At 46.0% G+C, this 16,397-nt stretch overlaps 1 protein-coding gene across 1 annotated transcript in view; it reads left to right on the top strand.

The window, feature by feature from the left end:
* Window positions 1-16,397, top strand: part of LOC147673315 (unconventional myosin-Vb-like) — a 131,011-nt gene that overhangs the window by 49,649 nt on the left and 64,965 nt on the right. Inside the window, exons 14-18 of the mRNA XM_086947145.1 lie at window positions 216-276; window positions 7,634-7,812; window positions 8,845-8,942; window positions 9,633-9,719; window positions 10,058-10,169. Coding sequence (XP_086803271.1) covers window positions 216-276; window positions 7,634-7,812; window positions 8,845-8,942; window positions 9,633-9,719; window positions 10,058-10,169 — 537 coding nt within the window. The remainder of the gene's footprint in view (window positions 1-215; window positions 277-7,633; window positions 7,813-8,844; window positions 8,943-9,632; window positions 9,720-10,057; window positions 10,170-16,397) is intronic.

Raw genomic sequence — 16,397 nt, 5'->3', positions numbered from 1 at the left:
AGCCCAGCAGCTAAACATCTGGCTGTATGGCAGAGGTAATGCTCATCTCTGAAAGGGTCCTGGGCAGAAAAAAAAGTTGTGCATCTTTAAAAAAAAAAAAAAAAAAAAATGTACTAGTTATGGTAAGCAGTGCACATGTTTTAGATTTCTTGGAATTCAGCTCCTCTTTCGCTCTATCTGTTTCTTGGTTGATCGAGCATTGTTCTTATCTGCAGGTGGAGTACAGATGTTCGGGGTTCCTAGAGAAGAACCGTGACCGTGTATATGAAGAGCCCATCAGCCATGCACACATGCCCAGGAGCCTTTGTGCTTTCAAGATGGCTGCAGCACCTCATTGTTGGCTCCTGACTAATGACCAGTTTTATTCTCCTCCCTGTACAAATCTCCTGCTCCTAGGGATTACTCTTGGGGTGCATCACCCCTTCAATGACTGCTTCATCCCCATTCAATTAATGAAATAATTTGTTTGACAAGATTTGGAAATTATAATCTGTAGATCTTTTATGGGATACATAATGTGTAACTATGTAATATGTTCCAGTATTTCCATTGACGCATTCTGGTGGTTTCATAAACCTCATGGCCGAAGGTTAAGTGTCTTGTAAATGTCACCAGAGCCCATCAAACATAGGGACGTATTACAAATACTAGCAGCCCGTCCCGACCTTGTCCGGGAGCAATCGGGCTTCCCCGACATTGTCCAGCATCCGGGGACCCCGCCCGCCCTGACATTGTCCAGCAGCCCAGGCTCCTGCCAGGCCCGTCCCCCGCCTGCCCCGACCCCCTCACCCGCCCCGACATTGTCCCTGGGTCCCCCGAAGCCTTACCTCAGCAGCCGCTCCACCCCCGCGCTCCTCAGTTCACCGCTCCGCCGCTACTTGCTGCTCGTCACCGCTCCTCCCGCCGGTCCTCACCGCCTGTTTGCCGCTGGTCACCTCTCCTCCCCCGCGCCATGTCCGCCGCTCCTCCTCGCGCTCCTGGACGCCGCTCTTCCCCACGCTCCTGACGTCAGCACGCAGGTCGCGGCCGGCGCTACTTCGAAGGGACTACTTTTTTTTTTTAAGGTACATTTTTTAAATAACGCATATTTTTATAGTTTATATAGCCTATGTCCATCTGCACACCCTGACAATTACAATGATGTATCGGGTGTGTGTATTGGCGCTGTGGTTCCCGAGTTTACCCGCCTCAAAGGTTCAAAGTTCTTGCTTTATAATAGTAGTATAATTACCTAATATGTATTTGATTTATATTGCATGTTTTATTTTGGTGTAGTTACCTTGAGAAGGTGGTTTCTTTTTCAAAGTGCCGATAAAACTGGGCATTGATTTGAAGTAGAATATTTTCATGAATAAATTATTGATTAAACTATTGTACAATGATGGCCACATAATCTGCATATTCCAAAAATGTTTTTACCTCAATGGATGAAAATAATATTGCCAAAGAAGGTGTTGCATAAGTGGTCTTGTTTGCCGCACAATTTAGATAACATTCTTGCATATTCCTAGTGTTAGTTACAGCTCTGATTTGGTGTTTGGACTAGTTCCTGCAGGTGTGCCAGCCCCCCCTTAAGACCATTGGCATGTCCTTCTGTAGCATCCGAGCCCCACCCCCCTTCCAAGAAGGCAGCATCTATTTATTTCCATTTTTCCCTGTCAATCATGATTGTTTTTTTTTTTTTTCCCATCCCTTCTCAGTTTTTCTGGAGGTGCAAACCTTTTTTTCTCCAGGAAATTTTTTAACAGGAACTTAACTTTGCCACTGCGCAAAGTTAGCTTTGTCAGTGCCTTTTTCACGCACATATTGTACACAATTAAAATATATATATATATATATAAAACATTTTTTTACCAGCGAAGAACAATTTCTTAATTGCATATATTTATCATTATTAATTAAAAAAAGTTTGAGTATAGTTAGGTGTACTGTAAAAGTTTCTTTTAGCTAATGCTTGTTGTTTTTAAATGGCGCCTTTATCAGATTTTGGCACATTTTGTCTCAGTGATATTCGTCTCAGACTTTTGTTCAATTGTACAAGGTTTGTTTTCACACCCATGGGTGACACGGGTGAACTTAGTTCAATGCACTAGCGCTGAAGTTGAAAGATCGGTTATTGTCGGCCCGCAGAACTCTCCCTAGTTTATAAATGCGGTGGTGTCAATGCTTTCGGGTTACTTGCGGGGAGCAGTGGTAATCCAAGCAATCATTTATTAATGGTTTACGCACTCAAGATTACTAGAAATGGAATGTTTTTCAACGTATTTATTTTAAAACCTATTGATCTAGTGCACTTACTATTGGTAACATCACAGAAGATAATAAAAAGCAGCTAAGTTTTTCAATAACTGTGAAAACGCAGATAAATTGTAACATCACAATTTAAGGCCCTTGCACCCTCACTATGCTATTTATAGAAGACGAATAAATAATAAGCCTGAGTTTCGGATGTGGTGCACATACATCGACGACAGGGTTTGTCGCTTTGGAATAATTTTAGATATTTTGCACACCAGACCAAGAGCTAGGAAATTGCATCTACAAGAGAAGACCATCCTGGCTTCAGTTCGTGAAGGCAGAATGAAATGCTTTGCAGAGCCTCAGGAAGCCTTGCTTGACTTCTTCGGTCGAGATGGAATCTGGTGCTGTACTCGTCTGCGGCGAAGTTTCTCTCCTAACTAGGTGGCCAAGTGACAATCCTTATAAACTGAATCTTATCAGAAATTTTAATTTCTGACATAAGTTGAGGAATGTCTGACCTAGATTATGTGCATACCAGATGTTTACTTATGGAGATAGGTGAGATTACATCAATTTCTACCACACTATTTTGGCGATGGATGTTATGACTTCAAAAAGGCACCGGTCCCAAAGTGCTCTCACATTGGGGGTCTTGTTGATGTCTATATCTGAATGACTTTCACAGTTCATATAAAGATAGGCACAGGCAATATCTGCATTAAAGACAAACATGTTGATTATGCATAAGTGGAGGAAAAATAGCAGCCTCCATTACCTAGGACCATTCAGGGCCAAAGGTAAACAGGCTAACTAAATTGGGCACTATAACTAAAATGGAACCGTTCCTATGTGTTTTAGGACCTAAAACTAAAAGAAAGAAGCCTAAAAGAAAGTGATTATAATTATAGAGTTTTGGAGAGGAACAGTCAAATCTTATGTCATGGCTGGAATAATTTCTAAGCTAAATAGTTACTAAATTATCAGTGTGTTTTTGGTTAATCTTGCTCGTCAGAGATAGTCGTCATACATTTACAGAATAAAAGATACATTCCAGGAATGAGCATTTGATGAGAACAATTGATCACTTGTTACATGTTCAATGACACATGGCTTCAAACTGAAATGAGAACGGTCTCCGCGCTGGAAGACCTGATCCTACGACATCCCAGGCCACCTCGTACAACCTTGGACTTTGATTGCATGAGCCAAGTTTTTGCACCGATCTATAGGATCCTTTGCTGGTGAAGGGTGAGGGCAGACAGTTGTGCCAGGAAGGCGGACATACAAAGGCCTGCTTGGGACTTCTCTATGATCCACGTGTGCTACTTGGATCTGCTGAGTGAGTTAGCACTTCCGTGATTGGTGACTATGTTTGTATGACATGACCACGCGTGCCATTACAACGCAGGAATTACAACGAAAGTCGTTACTACTTTCGCTGGAGGGCGCTGGATAGTGGAAAAGTTGAATTTTCTATTCCAACTCCAGCCCACGTTGACAGTAGGGAAGGAGTTGGATAGAAAATTAAACTATTCCCTATCCAAGAGCGCCCTCCAGCGAAAGTCGTTGCAACGACTTTCGTTGTAATTCCTGCGTTGTAATGGTAGTGCGGAGTAATCCCCGTGTTGTCATGGCTGTTCACCGTGACTATGCAAAGCAGTCTTGCCTTCTGTCATGTCAAAACCATCCATCAGAAAGAGTAGATGCAACTGCAGGATATCAACCCCGCAAAGTTGCGAAACGAATCTGGTGTGTGACCAAGATTGATCCGTCCAGGAAGGCTCTGAGAGACCTCGAGTGGATCTTGTTTAACCCTCCTGTTAATGTCTTCTACCATGAAGTGCTCTTGAAATAGGGGGCACGCTCTATTTAAAACCTTATCCAGCATAATGTGCACCCTTGAGGTCTGCCCTCCATGGTCCCTGTTCTGTCTAAACCATTGAACAATAATGCATGGTATATACTTGCTGCCTCGAGGGGATCCGCAACGCACGTCTTTATCACTAGAGGGCGCCAAAGTCACGTTTATTCAATCTCCATATATTGCATGGCATTTTCCTCTTGGTTCTACACGAATGGTGTGGCTCGAAGGCGGGCGGATTCATTGACGCCCCCGCGGGTTCTGCCGAGTTTTCACGGTGAATTCGGCTGTTGATCCACTCTGTGTGCAACCGATACTACGTGTACTGTCCTGGTTAAAGGTGTTCCTGCGCCGGCCCATCGATACAGCTTCGAGGCACTGCAGCGTTTACACGTGGTCGGCATTTAGTGACCTTATAAGATGATGATAAACCAGCCTTGGCCAATTGGTCGCTTTGCTGTGCTAAAACAATCAAGCAGAAATCTATGTAAATGTTTGCGTGCATTAACATCCTTTACCTCATGAAGGAAAATGCACACTCAGGGCAAAGTTTTAGAAAAAGTCGGAGGTTTAAAAAGAGACCTCGGGAGAAAATATTTCTTCCATTCACTTGTATTAAAGCAGAGGCAATGAAAGGCTGGAGACCTTTGGAATGTATCCAAACGAGCTGTTCTATTTGTGGAATGTTTATGGAGATGTACTGCCTCCGAGCGGGGCTCGGGTGTGTCTACTGAGGCACCTCCTAGTTCTGTAGCAGGGCTCCGGTGATGCAATGCACCCTCACCTTTACTTCTAGTCCCAGGAGCCCACGTGAGCTCCCAGTAGTGCATTCCACACTGCCACTCATTTAATATGGAGCACATGCTCTGCTGTGGTTCCGTACTTTAACCTCCAGTGGATCCTATCCAGGAGCCCATGTTGGGTTTGGTCAGTCCTGACTTGCAACAGCACATCATGCCTTTTTCTGCTCTTGGACCGCTGCTGTCGTTATTGCCTTTTCTGCTCTTGGACTCTGCAGTGGTGCATGCCTTTTCTGCTCTTGGACCGCTGTGGTGGTGCTTGCCTTTTCTGCTCTTGGACCGCTGCAGTGGTGTACGCCTTTTCTGCTCTTGGACAGCTGCAGTGGTGTACGCCTTTTCTGCTCTTTGACCGCTGCTGTCGTTCTTGCCTTTTCTGCTCTTGGACCGCTGTGGTGGTGCTTGCCTTTTCTGCTCTTGGACCGCTGCTGTCATTCTTGCCTTTTATGCTCTTGGACCGCTGCTGTCGTTCTTGCCTTTTCTGCTCTTGGACCGCTGCTGTCGTACTTGCCTTTTCTGCTCTTGGACCGCTGCTGTCGTTCTTGCCTTTTCTGCTCTTGGACTCTGCAGTGGTGCATGCCTTTTCTGCTTTTGGACCGCTACAGTGGTGCTTGCCTTTTCTGCTCTTGGACCGCTGCAGTGGTGTGCGCCTTTTCTGCTCTTGGACAGCTGCAGTGGTGTACGCCTTTTCTGCTCTTGGACCGCTGCAGTGGTGTACGCCTTTTCTGCTCTTGGACCGCTGTGGTGGTGCTTGCCTTTTCTGCTCTTGGACCCCTGCTGTCATTCTTGCCTTTTCTGCTCTTGGACCCCTGCTGTCATTCTTGCCTTTTCTGCTCTTGCACTGCTGCCTTGGTGCACGCCTTTTCTGCTCTTGAACCGCTGCCATGGTGCACGCCTTTTTTTGCTCTTGGACCGCTACCGTGGTGTTTGCCTATTTTGCTCTTGGACCGCTGCTGTGGTGCTTGCCTTTCCTGCTCTTGGACCGCTGCTGTGGTGCTTGCCTATTCTGCTCTTGGACTGCTGACATGGTGCTTGCCTTTTCTGTACTTTATGCGCTGCCACATTTGTTTGTGTACCCCATCCCAATAACGTGTTGCATGTCTTCACCACTGTAACATCCCCTCAAAACATCTAATGTACTTCAATCTTGATTAGTTTGTGCCCGTTTCTGTAGCATGGAAGGCCTCATGCAACGTTGTGAAGATTTTTGCAGTCATGCTCCTCAACCTTTACACCGCACGTACTTGACACAAGAATTGCAACATGTGGCTATCCGGCTAAGCTGTACAGCCTAAAAATGCCAGTACTCACAAAAGTAATGTGGAGCCCACCTACCATTCTTTTAAGATGCACCTGTTGGAACTCTGTGCCCATTCACACCTCTTTTGTTCTCTTATGACGCTCTGTTTGTTGGGAGTGCTCAACTCTTGGTTACTCATGGTTTTATTCTGTTCCTTCAGCATAAAGCTGTGCTGAGCAGTCTGTGTACCCCATTTGATGGCATCCCCACTAAAGTTTTGCGTCCTTTTGTTCATTTTTCTTGGCTGCTGAGAATGCACCTTATGTAGGCCAGCCCATTTCCTGGGCTGCTGAAAGCACTTCCTGTATGTTTGGGGACAGACTTCCAGGGTTGCTGAGAGAGAGAGGTCGTCCCATTTGTAAATTGAACCCCCTTGTTATACAGATCTGGGCTGCTGAAGTCTCCTGGACCCATACATCCATCTCTTCAACAGGGTAGTTTGCCTGCTGAAAACTCCATTTTATTCTGCCATTCATGAGCGGGTTGGAGCGCGTTCTTTATTCCTAGGCTGTCTAAGAGCACTTTGGCGAGATCACACAACGGACTTGTTCTCACCACTTTAAAAGCTGAGATGGTGCTTGTTCTGGTCTGTACACCTTTCCCTTGCCGCTGATCAGGTAATTGTACCAGAGACCTACCTAGGCATGTGAGCGCCCATGTGGGACTTTGTGGCGTATCAAAGGCCCCGCAGTGCAGGGATCCCTGAGCTACAGGGGCCCCCTCAGCACAGTAATCTGGCCTAAAAGCTCCTGAGTGGGGCATCCATGTACTTTGCACAGGAGTCCCCTCAAGCTTCAATATGCCACTGGTGTGACCAGACAACATATTATTCAACTTCTGGGAGAGAATGTTTTATACAAGGCACATTTGGGGACACCTTCCTGGGTTACTCCAAGAGCTTTTCAAGTAGCCATGAACTGTTGCTCGACTGCTGAGTGTACATAACCTGGAGACTCATTTTGTTGCAATTTTCTCTTGTTTGATGGACTAACTTTCCTTTAAAACTGTTTTCCCCATCTGAAAGTGTTTCTGGTTCTTAGAAGGTGTCTTTCATTCTTGGTCAGAGGGTGCATGCTGTATTTCGTGGGTGTTTGCGCAGAGGTCTTCCTTCCACAGCTCATCTGAAATGTGTCCCAATCTTCATACCCTAGCTGCTTTGAGCAAGTCTCATAACTTCGTCTGAGGAGCTCCCCACGCCACTATCGCGGTTGAACCTTGCTTTCCTTTGAGCAGTCAGACCTTCTATGACCTGCCCCATGTCTAGCTCTGTTGCTCACATTGATGCACCGAGCTGTTCTGATAGAGAAGTCACAGACACTGGGAGTCCAACTTGTCTCAATCTAGATGAGGAGCTCCCATTCCAGGTAAATAACGTATTTTCTCTCCGCTTCTGGAGGAGCATGATAGGGTTCCATATTTCATTGCTGTTCATTCTTTGCTTCTTACTTTTGTGGCAGTCTAAGCTGGTGGCCGAACTTTTCCAAGAAGAAGAGCAGGAGCATCCCTTGCCTCTGGCGTTTGGGAAGGTCCCACTGACGAAGATGACCATGCGAGCTTTTCGGCGAACAATGCCAGCTGTCAACAAGGAGCACCGGAAGACCATCGGCTCTCAGGTACGGTGGCTTTCCAACTGTCAGATGCTTTAGGCAGGTGTCTGTTTTCTTAAAATATCTGAGAGGAAGTTAATAAAATGGAGTAGTCTCCTCGTAAAGAGAATGTAAGCATTTGAGCTGCTGGAAGAAAGTCAGCTCTGAGGTCAATACCTGGAGGTTTTGTTAGAGTGCTGTTTTCTGCCACCGGACGAGCAGCGAACACTAATATAGGTTATGATTGGGCACTGGGGGCCCCTTATGCATCCGTATGCATTGAGCATGACTTATGGAGAAGGCCGTAAATCCGTCTGTTTTCCAGGAATGGTCAAGCACATGCTACAGGGTTCTACAGAAGAATACAAAATAAAGGATTCCAAATTCAAATAAATAAATATCTATCTATAGAGCGAGCCCCTGGTAGTCACTTAATTCTTCAAATAGAATTAAAGTGAAATTAGGAATGTTCCAGGTGAGAAGCAACTAGCATGCTTGTCTTTAATGCAATACTACAAAGAAATTTTAATAAGTTGAGTCGGTGTCCATGGATAGATGGCTAATGCTTGACATTTTATTGCTGCTGTGGCTGTTAGGTTTTTCTAACGTAGATGTAAAAGTACTTAAGAATCATTTACATTTGGTTTGTAGGAGAGTGAGTGTTTGCATGTTTTTTTCAAAAATGTGAAGGCACTGTTGGAGGGAAAGTTTCTTTTTCATTACTTTTGCATCACCTTGACCTGTTTATTTAATAAGTAGTCTCGGATGTGCAGACCCCAGAGACCATGCTCAAGACATACACCGTTCAGCTTCACTCGCAATCTAAAGCATTGCAGCAGGGTAGAAAACAAACTGCCCTGAATGGGGAGCTTAAAGCGCCTTAGTTACTTGTCTTTTAGCAAGTATAGTTGAAACGTTAAGGCTATAAAAGCCAGAAATGGTGACCGGTTGCTTTCATTTAGTTCTATGTTGTGGTCTTGTAGTGCTAAAACAAATGTGAAAACCTGAGTTTCTGGCTCTTATTCCCCACTTTTGCTTTCTTTTTTAAACTTTTTGTAGTTTCGAGAGTCCTTGCATCAGCTCATGATCACCCTGAATTCCACGACTCCGCACTTCGTGCGTTGCATCAAACCCAACGACGAGAAGCTGCCCTTTGTGTAAGTATGGTCTGCTCTTGGGTGAGGGGTTGGAGGAGAGAGTTCTGCACTATCTTTAACTAGCAGGCTGTGCGCTATTGAAGCTCCTGCCTCCTTTATAAAGGGCTGTCTTCATTAGAGGATTGTGGAATAGTGCACATGTATGGATGCCCCACAATTCACTTGGAGACCAATGGCGCATGCGTGAGAGAAACCTGCATTTTGAAGTCTCATGAAACATAATTTTGACTTTAGGAACTTCATTTTGATATGTTTGGATTTGTTAAATGCATTTCTCTCCGTAACGTTCCTAATCCCATAAATTGATCTTTATAAACAAATGTTGAAGAACCAGTCTCCTAGAGCTGTGATGGTCCAATATTTGTGTGCAATCTTTATCTTGGAAAGTATGCCATAGAAGTTGTCAAGCTATTATCAGATCTCGAGGTTGAGGCATAACCAAGCATTGCAATCTTCCTCTTGTAAGTGGAACATGTACAACACGTAGTAGTTTAAATTCCCTCTCCAGCACTGGGCATGCGCAGCTGTGGCCGCAGTCGTTGATGCTACACGTGTCATGAGCAGGTGCGCTCTCCCCTAATATATAGAACTGTCGCAGCAGGGAGCCCTCTGTATCTCCGACTTTCTCTTTGGCATGGCTGTGGAGCATCTGTCTGGCTGAGATATTTTCTTTGGATTTCTCCCTGGCAGGTTCAACCCCAATCGAGCAGTTCAGCAACTTAGAGCCTGTGGAGTGCTGGAAACTGTGCGTATAAGTGCAGCTGGCTACCCATCCAGGTAAGAACAAGGAGTAGCTTGCTACTGTGATGATACCCTAGGCAATGAGGTGTGTATAGCCATTCAAGGCTTTTCTGTGCCACTAATGCATAAGAGTAATTAGCACATTTGTTCTTGCTGGTTGTGCGCTGCTTTCATACAGATGGCCATTGGGGGTGCCCTTCCTTGCTGCATATGTACTTCGGAATTTAATGAATGTGTTTTTAGTAACCGACTTGTCGTGACTACCCAACTGTTCCAGGGTATACACGCAACTTTCACAGCACACTTGTGTGTTCAGAGTAAACTTGTAAACTTATTCTGTGGTCTTCCATTCTACCCCCGACGCCCTCCTGCAGATGGTCCTACTCTGAATTCTTCAGCCGTTACCGGGTTCTGATGCCGATGGAAGTCCTTGCTCTGGGAGATGAAAAACTAGTCTGCAAGCAACTCCTGAAACAGCTTCTCAAGGTGAGGCCTATATCTACATCCGTGTTAGTACACTAAAAGTTTGCAACAGTCAAGACACCTCAACCAGAGGAGTTGCCCTAACGGCTAGGGCGGTCGACTTCGAATCTGGGGAACTGGGTTCCAGTCTCTGCAATGACTCTCAACATCCTGTGATTCTGGGCAAATCACTTAATCTCCCGGTGCTTAACAAATTTTTTTTTAAAGTGTCCTCGTGTAATTAAGCTGGTGCTATGTAAAGCGCTCTGATACCCGATTCGGGTATCGTTTGCTCTACATAAAACGCAGTAAAAAAAATATATAAATCAGTCACCTTCTGTGTCAATGTCCAGATTGACCAACCTTCTATTGGCACCTTTCAAAAGATTAGCGGTGTTCATTAAAACGTTCCTGAACATCTTGGAAGATTTCTTGTCTCAGAGACCATTCTTGAATCAGTCTCCAAACTCCCTACTATAGGCCTGTTTTAACGTTTATTTTTGTACTTATACGAAATGAATATTAAAGTGTTACATGTCCATTCTAATTTTTTCTTTCTAGAAGTTTTTTGTGGATTTCATAATTGATCTGTAGTTATTTTTTTATGTAGATTAGTTTTCATGATTGCAATAGAAAAAAAGCTGTATGTTCTCCTAAAATAGGGGGATTGGAATACCAAATTGGTTTCTACTCTTTCCTATGGCCATTGCTTTTCAGTATAGAGATTTCTATAGTTTGCAAGATTAGGCGAGGCCATTGGAAGGAATAGAACATGCGGGTCCACAACATGTACAATCTTGAATTCAACCTTTGTCACCTGATCTGAGAATGGTCATGTGTTGTATTGCTAGCAATTATTTGAAGAAAATATACATTTTATTTATAAACAGTTTTTAGTGAATTTTTGTCTATTAAAAATGGTGGCGAAGAACATTAGGCAAACATACAGCACTGTATAGGATAAAGTATGTGGACCAGATAAGGCAGTAACCCTCAAGCAGTACATCGTGTAGAGCGAAAGCAGTGACCAGAAATACATGTCCGTAGCAGTCTCAAAAAGATTAACCCAACCATTTCCCCCTCACCCAGCCATGCTTCTGTGGACAGCCCTGGCTTCAAAGACCACACGCTTCTATTGCGCACACCAATCCACACCTCGTCTCCATCCTGTGAGAGTTGGGGGATGGGGGGGAAATAGCCATTGTACGGCAATCATGTTTTGCGACAAAAAGGGCTGTTCCCAGGAATGATTTTTCAACCTTTGTACCTCCGGAGCCCTCAAACACACCAAGGAGAATCAAGCGGGGTCAAGGAAGGACTTCTCACCCAAGGACATCTGACAAATCTTAGGATACCTTGACCCAATAATTATGTATCATTGGACAGGAGTAGACCGTATGATACAAGTCTGCCAAGCTGGTTCCACAACGTGGACTGGCAGAGGTAGGGCGAAGGCCTGCGTGGCACAGTCGGGCTGGGGAAAGGTAAGCAAAATAAAGATAGTGTGTACCAGGCAGAGCCGCGAGAAGATAGTGAGTTTACGAGGGGCCATCAGGGTATCTGGCAAATCCCCATCTTCCATGTGTTCCACCCAGCTCTCCCAGAGGGCGCTAAGGTGGTCTAGCGAACCAGGGATGGTAATCCCAAGGGTACTATAATTCGGAGATTCCCCCGTGGCCCGGACTACGCTTGAAAAGCTCAGCTTCCAAAGGATTGAATTGTGGGAGGGCATCAGTTGACCGGATGTAAGCGTGGAGAGCCTGTCTGAGTTGGAGGTATTTGTAGAATTTGGTATGTGCAAGCGTATAAGTCTGTTGATGGTCCCTGAAGGGGTGTATATGTGAACCCAACCACAAGGCGGAGGAGCATTGCTTAACTACTCTGTGAGCGACAACAGGCAAAATAAGATAACGTTCGTCATTATTTCATTTTTCCATCCATGTCTCCCCTAGTTAGGGGCGGGCTGCATGTCACTGCAACAGTGGTGGCACCATCTTAAGTGCGCGTGAATGTTTAGCCGGCAAGACATTCATGCACACTTTGCATGTTCTTCACCCAGGCTGCATTACAGCCTGGGTGTAGAACAGTCCCAGGCCCCAAGTCCTTCTATGATCGCCAAATCACGGCGCTCAGAGACCAATTGTTGCGACCCTGCTTTAAGGCAGCGTTGTGATTTGCTGGGGGAGCCTGGGTGCTACCTGGTTCCTGCTTTCTTCCGGCTCCTGGACTCAACCTAAGAGGAAGCAGCCAGCGTGCAGGTAAGTGCTGTTTTTTCTCTCCATTTACCCAATCTTCCCCCCCCCCCCCCCCCCCCCCCCATGCTGCCACTGTCAACCACTCATCTCCCAGTTCCACTCATCTCCCAGTTGTGTGATCACATTAAGGTCCCAGATTTGAAAGCCACGGCGCACCGCCACTTACTCCAGACAGGTGCCATGCCAGAGAGGGGTTTCATGTGTAAGTCTAGCCTCCAATTATACATGCAGAAGTGCAGCTCTCCATGCAAGAAACACCACGCTCGTTACCAAAGGTGTAGAGTTCAAAATCGTGGAGCCATAGAGCATGGGCTTCAAACGAGGGTAGTCCAGCAGCAAGAGCAGGATCTGACCATCCCAAATTAAACTATTCGTGGGTAATAAGAAGGTGGAAGGACAATTAGTGGAGGCAAAGGCTAGACACTCATATGCCACCATCAAAGGGACCTTGTTGACTGTGTGAAGGCCAGACGCGGCCTAGCGCCCCGCCACAGGAATGTTCTCGCAAGTCCATCTAACTGGCAAAACCACACCAGAGAACTGCATTGGTAAGTTCTGAAATATATAAAGAGAGCGCAGAAGGATCATCATTTTATATAATGCGATGCATCCCATGAAATTAAGAGGAAGTGTGCTTTCTAGCGAGGTCCGAATTGGCTTTAAGGACCAAAGGCTGAAGATTAAAGGCCCAGGTAAGTTCCAGATTTAAAGCTGCCCATATATATAAAACTAAGCTGGCGGAGAGGGACAGTCGTCTGCCATTCAAAGCAGTCTCTGATTGACACCAAAGGGACGAGCAACGATTTAGTTGGATTCATCCTCAAGCCTGAAGACTCTTCAAAGTGTTGGGGCCACTTACAGCGGGTTAGCGAGGTATAAAAGAATGCCATCTGGTTACAATGCGTTGCGGTCCTCACGACCCACATCCAAAGTCCATCCCGAGTACCGGGGATCTGTACGGATAAGTTGGGCCAAGGCCCTATTGCCAAGGCAAAGAGAAGGGGGGAGGGGATAGCCCCGCCTTGTCTCATGTTCTATTGGGAAGCTGGCAGAAAGGACCCTGTTAACTTGCACTCGAGCAGCGGGCGTTCGAGTACACGGCACAAACCGTATTTCAAAATCTCTAGCCAAAGCTAGCGCGGGCCTACACCAACTGAAGGGAACTCCTGTTCAGTGTATTGAAAGCTTTCTCAAAGTCGATAAGGAGCAATGCCAAATCCTAGAGCAGTCGAGGACAGTGGGCCAGGGCCAAGTGAAGCAGACTGATACAATGCTTCATTTTCTGGGATGGCACAAAACTGCATTGGTCTGGCTCTATAAATGTAGTCAAGACCCACTCGTGTCTATTCGTCAATACCATGGCAATTTTTTTCCCCACACAGTTGAAGACTGAAATTGGACGATAGTTGATGCAGCACGTAGAGAGGCTTCAACTTGGGCATCACAACTATGGTGGCTAAGTACAACTCTAAAGGAAAGGTGCCCATGTGGCAGACCTTTGTATACCAGTACAAGAGAAGTTTTTCTCAATTTGTGCTGTAGTATTTTGTGGGAAATCAGCTGGGTCAGGGGTTTTTCTCGACGCCAGGCCAGACAGTGCATGTAAATGTAAATTGATACTTGTATAGCGCACTACTCACCCGCAAGGGTCTCAAGTCGCTTGTATGAATACCGCTGTGGAACCCCTCCTGGCTTTCCCTGTGAGGCGTCCACTCCTGGGCACCCCCAAGGTGGAGGCCAGGCATCCTTAGCATTGTGGGGGCCGTTGTGGAGATTAAGCAAGCTATTGTCCAGAGTTGCAGAGTGGGACTCCATGATTGGAATAGGCACCGAGGCGAGAATTATCAGGTCCGTGGAATTTTGAGCCCAAGACCCGCCGAGGCGGGGAATTGAACCCTGGTCCCGGGCCAGACCTCTGCATCAGGGTCTGCCGCTCTAACCATTGAGCCACACTTCAACACCATCACCGATCTAGTCCAACGTGAAGGGTTTGTCAAGTGAACACTATTAAGCGTGAGATAGGCTAGGAAGGCAGACCCAGTCAAGAAAGGAACAGGATACCGCTGGGTCCCTATTTACTGGCCTAGAGTATAATTTCCTATAGTATTGAGCGAAAGCCTGGACAATCTCAGGTAGAGATTGTCATGAACAACCGGTGTCATCTATGACCTCTGGGATAATCCTATATGCTTATTGGTGAGAGGCTAACCAATAGAGTAGCTATCCATTCGCGTCACCCCAACCATTAATCTTGGCCTTTGTGCCCACCGAAGAGTTTCGGCTACATCAAATGAGTGCAGACGTATGTCTTCATGGATGAGACCCAATTGATGGGAGACATCCTCTTGAGGAGTGAACGCCAGTCACTGCTCCAGGCGAAGGATGCGGGCCTCCAATTGAACGAGAGAGGAGGGCTCTGATACAACTCCTGGCAAACCCTGCATTGTCGCCGCACCAGCCGCCCACAGAGTACCGACCTGTGCAATCGACCCTTCATTGGCTTAAAAATACGCACAGATTTCAGTACCTATCAATTAAACAAAGGTTTCATCAAGGGGTGCAGCCCAGGTGGTGGCTGTAAAGATGAACGGTCAGTGGTCTGAGATTTTGCGAGGCATGATTTGGATCTAGAGTTAGTAGTTGACAATCGGGGGCAGGTAGTAAAGATAACATCTATTCAGGAGTGAGTATCATGAGCTGCAGATGTACACGTGAATTGGCGAAGTCAATGGTGCCAGGCTCTCCTAGCATTGCAGAAGCCCAGCGTACGAATCCAGTCTGCAAGTCTGCTAGCCCCAGCAAATATAGAGTTGGAAGGGGAGCCTGTACTGTCTAGGTCCAGGTCGAATATGGCATGGATATCGCCTCCTAATATTGTAAGCCCCTAAGGAAAATAGGATAGAAATCTCGAGAGGTCTGTTTCAGACCAGCAAAGCGGCAGGTGGTACATATACATTCATTAGAATAATCACCTGTCTCTAGGGTACCCTCTGGAGCAATGAACCGTCCTTTGGGGCTGTCCATGTGTGACGTGAGTAACTGTAATGGGAAAGGAGCAGTGCGGAAGAATAGCCGCTCCCCGGCAATACCCTGCATGGAAGACCCAATTGTATCCTTTAGGACCCAGAAAGGGACATCGCTTTCCTGAAAGATGAGTTTCTTTAAACAACACCACCTCGGGAGATGACGATTGGCGAAGGTAAATACCGCAGCGCATTTCACTCGGTCCAGTAGGTCGTTAATGTTCAATGACGAAACCCAGATGGTCATAAGGGGGGGGGGGTGGTCCTATGGGAGAGGTAAGATTGATTACAAGCTGTGGGTGTCCTGAGAAGACCCACTGGGTCAGATGGTATGGTAGAGACTGCCACAGTAGCGTGTTGTGAGCAAACACCACCTCAGGACTGAAGTTATCATTCGAGCAAGTGTGTGCGCCAAGACCTAAAAGGGAAGGGGGAAAAAAGTAAACAAATACATTATACAATACTCTAGTGAAAAACCATCAACGTGCAAAGCAATGAGGCCCTTCTGGTAGCAAGGGTTTCAAAAGTTTGTTCTGGTTTTAGCCTAGATATTCCCAGCTGAGCCCAGCAGTACCTCTGTTCCTTAAGGGCAAAGATCCAGATAACTTTATTAGACACCTGAAAGTGCTCCCAGACTTGCTATTGCTGTGGATATGCATCCCTGAATATTCCACGTGGACCAGGGATTGGCTTCTTAAAGTCACATGCATTCTGCTTGGGACTGATGGAGAAATCCCTTAACTGATGGGCCTTTCCTACAACCTACCTGACTGTCTACATGGGAACTTTTTATGGTTTAAATCTTTTGTTGCATTTTATCAACATACAATACATTCCACACTGCATGGGAACTTTTTAAAGTGATCGGAGGGTATGATAAACCTTTAAAATCCTTCAGGAAGCCCAGGGGTTCTACGTAAGCAGGATTTGCCCGGGCAGGAGAATCAACCGCCTCTAGTGAAGAGCAAAAAGTA

This window comes from Lissotriton vulgaris, chromosome 12, assembly GCF_964263255.1.
Source record: "Lissotriton vulgaris chromosome 12, aLisVul1.2, whole genome shotgun sequence".
NCBI lineage: Eukaryota > Metazoa > Chordata > Amphibia > Caudata > Salamandridae > Lissotriton > Lissotriton vulgaris.
The sequence above is the reverse complement of the archived record's forward strand: the minus strand, read 5'-3'. Positions and strand labels throughout refer to the sequence as shown.